The sequence below is a fragment of the Penaeus vannamei genome, chromosome 39 (assembly GCF_042767895.1).
Source record: "Penaeus vannamei isolate JL-2024 chromosome 39, ASM4276789v1, whole genome shotgun sequence".
Classification (NCBI taxonomy): Eukaryota; Metazoa; Arthropoda; class Malacostraca; order Decapoda; family Penaeidae; genus Penaeus; species Penaeus vannamei.
Genome location: NC_091587.1, coordinates 12,059,161 through 12,061,660, shown reverse-complemented (window position 1 = coordinate 12,061,660; position 2,500 = coordinate 12,059,161). Strand labels below are relative to the sequence as shown.

General features: G+C 45.6%; 2 protein-coding genes across 3 annotated transcripts in view; both read left to right on the top strand.

The window, feature by feature from the left end:
* The window catches only part of LOC138859937 (uncharacterized), a 2,050-nt gene extending 556 nt beyond the window's left edge, over positions 1 to 1,494 (top strand). Inside the window, exons 2-3 of the mRNA XM_070116446.1 lie at positions 218 to 557; positions 592 to 1,494. Of these exons, the coding sequence (XP_069972547.1) occupies positions 218 to 557; positions 592 to 1,275 (1,024 nt within the window). The 3' untranslated portion in view covers positions 1,276 to 1,494. The remainder of the gene's footprint in view (positions 1 to 217; positions 558 to 591) is intronic.
* The window catches only part of LOC138860088 (uncharacterized), a 12,849-nt gene that overhangs the window by 6,713 nt on the left and 3,636 nt on the right, over positions 1 to 2,500 (top strand). The window lies entirely within an intron of this gene.

Below are 2,500 nucleotides of genomic sequence, written 5' to 3'. Positions count from 1 at the left end.
GACTCGACACAAAAGAAAGAAAATTGTTGCGTGATGAGGTCGTGATTGACTCGTGGAATGCTCCTTTTTTTTTAACCCGACCACAAATGCGAAATATATAAGTAATGTCATGGAATATCAATGGTGCAAAAACAAAATTGGAAAAAAATGTGTAATTTACTATATCAATATGATATAGGAATTAATGAAATAAAAACTGATACATTTCGTATAATAGTAGTGTTAATGGCAGTGAACTGCGAGGAGGCACGACGGTGTTGGTGCGGCGGTCGTTGCACACCAGCGTCCTGCGAGTAGACACGAGTTCTCCCGACCAAGGTCTATATAAGTACTTACATAGACCTTGCTCCCGACCAGGTGTGGCTACGGTTGGCGTGTATGGAGGACGCGCTGTTCGGGTTCTTATACACACCGCCCTCCGACTCAGCGTACTTCAGCCCGGCATTGTTTGGCGCTGTACAGGAGAAGATCAAGTCAGCCATTGCGACGACGAAAGTTGTGATTCTCGGGGATATGAACGCCAGGTTTGGCACGTCCGTGCGAGACTTGCCCCGAGATGCTGATGTACCTGGCGCTCACCTTTACACGTAGCCGCGCATTCCCGATCCCGTGAACGTCGCCAGCGCCAGAACCCTTGCCACCCTCTGTATTGACGCGAAACTACCAGTCATTAACAACCTCATGTCACCCACACATCACTTCAAGAGTGTTCTCACGTACAGAAAAGCTGCCAAGTGGAAATCGGAACTGGATATATGCATTGCCTCTGCTAGCATGGTTAATTACTTACGTGACTTTGTGGTGTGGCAAGATAAATCTCTCCCGTCCGACCACGCCCCTTTCACAGTTTCAGTCGTGCCACCACGTATCGAAATGGCGTCTGTGTGTTCGCGAGCTAAACAGCTGGGTGACCCCGCCACGTTGTATAATTATTCCAGCTCTGCCCTGGTGAAACCACCAGTAAAATTCAGTAACATGAATGTTGATATCCTCCGTGACATGCTCACCCAACATGATATGCCCATGCGAAGAGACAGTGAAAGTATAAATGAGTATGTCGATGCGTTTGCAAATGGTCTGCACACGTTTAGCAAGGAGAGTTATCGTGTGGTTGAGAATCAGAGTGAAAATCTGACGTTAGAAAGATGGAACAGGCTGCTGAACGATACAGACGATAATCGTGTGTGGCGAGCTATTGACTGGAAAGGAGAGTATAAGGAAACAAATATCAACCGAGTGTGTCCCAGTAACAATCAACTTCAATCCCTTTTTTGAAGATCTTTATAAAACCCCTGACATTGATGACATTGATGATGCTGGTGGCGAAGCTATTGCTACTCCTATAACAATTCCTATTTTAGATGATGCTATTTTAGTAACGGAGGTAGAGGCTTGCATAAAACGCCTAAAACAGGATAAAGCAGGAGGACCTGATGGTCTATGCCCAGGTATTTTTAGTGTTGCCCCCGCAATGGATCCTCTCTATCACCACCCTATTCAGTACCATTTTTTGTCAGGTAGCTATCCTTCTTCATGGAGGTTAGTAAGATTAGTAACCATTTTTAAGCGTGGTGATAGACTGGTTCCTGCCAATTGCAGAGGAATAAATATAATGAACGTAATCGCTAAAGAGAGCAGGCAGGCAGTCAGCCCAAACGGGGCTGCATTGAACATATTGTGACATTACGTTTACTTCTTGATGTGGCTAAAAGAAAGAAATTCACCTTGTATGTAATGTTCGTTGGTTTTTGCCAGGCGTATGATCGTGTTCCAAGAACCACTCTGTTTAGTATATTAAGGCGATTGGGGTGCGGCGCAGTGATGCTGGCAGCTCTGGTCGCCATGCATCACGTCACACGCAGCGTAGCCTTACACCAGTGATGTGGAGAAGGGGGGGGGGCTGCTGCACGGGCAACAGCTTACCTCCCTTATCATCCTTATCTGGGTATGTAGCTTGGAGAGGATGCCCAACCCAGCTCCAAAGCGATGGTGCAGCCTTTCCCAACCCTGGGGCGGGAGAGGCTGGATTGTGCCAAGCGCTTTTCCTGGGGTCGCCAAGACATCAAACTATCAGGTCAAATCACCATTTTGAGATATTTTCAGCATATACGTAGTCACATATTGATTGAGAGAGAGAAGGGGGGCATTGAGATGGAAAGAAAGAGAGGGAGAGGGAGAGGGAAAGAAAGTGAGTTGAGAGAGAGAGAGATAGATACATAGATAGATAGATAGAGAGAGAGAGAAAAGGGGGATACAGTTGATGGCGAAATGCGGTAAATGTGAAACGAGGAGCGCGAGAGGTTCACTGGACGCCACTCCCTCTCCTTCCTTACCTTCTCTCTTTCCTTCTTCCTGTTCCTCCCCCTTTTCCTCTCCTCCTATTACTGTTATTTTGTTGCTTTTGTCATTATAATTGTCTTTTCCAATTACTATCATTATTGTTATTATTTTCATTGTGCTGTGTGTGTAACAAAAAACAAAACAAAAAAATAAAAAACAA